Source organism: Corapipo altera, unplaced genomic scaffold (genome assembly GCF_003945725.1).
Source record: "Corapipo altera isolate COAL_440 unplaced genomic scaffold, ASM394572v1 285, whole genome shotgun sequence".
NCBI classification, from domain to species: domain Eukaryota; kingdom Metazoa; phylum Chordata; class Aves; order Passeriformes; family Pipridae; genus Corapipo; species Corapipo altera.
The window spans coordinates 26,302-27,469 of record NW_020885135.1 but is presented as its reverse complement, the minus strand read 5'-3'; the positions used below and the strand labels follow the sequence as shown (position 1 = coordinate 27,469).

The window sequence follows — 1,168 nt, the reverse complement described above, 5'->3', positions numbered from 1 at the left end:
TTCCCTCACTTCCCTGTTGTCACCTCCCCACCCCACAGAGCCCAGGGGGGAGGATTAAAACATCCTTTGGATTGAGCTGAGCACGCGGACTAAGTAAATCCACATCCTGAAACTGTTGAGTTCCTCAGCACCCAACCCAAACCGCCACCCAACCCACAACCCCAGAGCTCCAGACACCAGGGAATGTCACCTCCCCACCCCACAGAGCCCAGGGTGGGGGACCAGAGCATCCTCTGGACTGATCAGAGCCCGTGGACTCACTCAGGATGATGGTGACCGTCTTGACCAGGCTGATCATGGTCTCCTTGTAGCGGGGGTGGAAGCTGGTGTGCTTGGACATCCTGGTCATCTTCCTCTTGACGTAGATGAAGATGTGCGTGTACACCACCACCATGATGAGGAAGATGACGAGGTTGGAGATGGCCCAGAAGGTCAGGTAGCTCCTGCTGTAGAGGGGGGCCATGCTGGAGCACTTGTCCAGGGCGCAGAGGCAGTGCCAGCCGTAGGAGGGGATGAGCCCCAGCAGCAGCGCCGTGACCCAGATGCAGAAGATGAGGATGGTGACGCGCTGGTTGGACATCTTGCTGTGCAGCTGCATGGTGAACACCGTCTGGTGCCGCTCCACGGCGATGGCCAGCAGGTTCACCACCGAGGCCGTCAGGCTGGTGTCCAGCAGGCTCTGCCGGATGAACCAGGTCTTGAGGGACAGCTCGGCCGTGCGGGGGCCCGTGTGGAACATGAGGAACATGTAGGCGATGCCCGCGAACAGGTCGGCGGCCGCCAGGTTGCCCAGCAGGTAGTAGATGGGGTAGTGGAAGCGGCGGTTGATGACGATGGCCGTGATGACCAGCAGGTTGGTCAGCAGCACGATGACGCTCACGGTCAGGCCCAGGGCCACCACCAGCACGTCCTTGGTGCGCCAGTACGTGGTCAGCTCCTTGCGGGAGTTGTTGTAGAAGAAGCCCACGGTCTCGTTGTAGAAGCACTGCCTCATGGCGGCGGCCCTGGGGGGGACAGGAGGGTTGGGGGCACCTCAGGGGGACACAGACGGGGGGGCAGAGCCCTGCAGGAGGGGCCTGGGGCCTGGAACAGCCAGGAGCAACCACAGGATGGATGGGAAAGGAAAGAGCTGGGAACAGCCAGGAACAGCCACAGGAGGGATGGGAAA

The 1,168-nt window shown here is 61.5% G+C and overlaps 1 protein-coding gene across 1 annotated transcript in view; it reads right to left on the bottom strand.

Moving 5' to 3' along the window:
• LPAR2 (lysophosphatidic acid receptor 2) overlaps positions 1-1,168 on the bottom strand; it is a 6,211-nt gene that overhangs the window by 754 nt on the left and 4,289 nt on the right. Inside the window, exon 2 of the mRNA XM_027670092.1 lies at positions 262-1,004. Coding sequence (XP_027525893.1) covers positions 262-994 — 733 coding nt within the window. The 5' untranslated portion in view covers positions 995-1,004. The remainder of the gene's footprint in view (positions 1-261; positions 1,005-1,168) is intronic.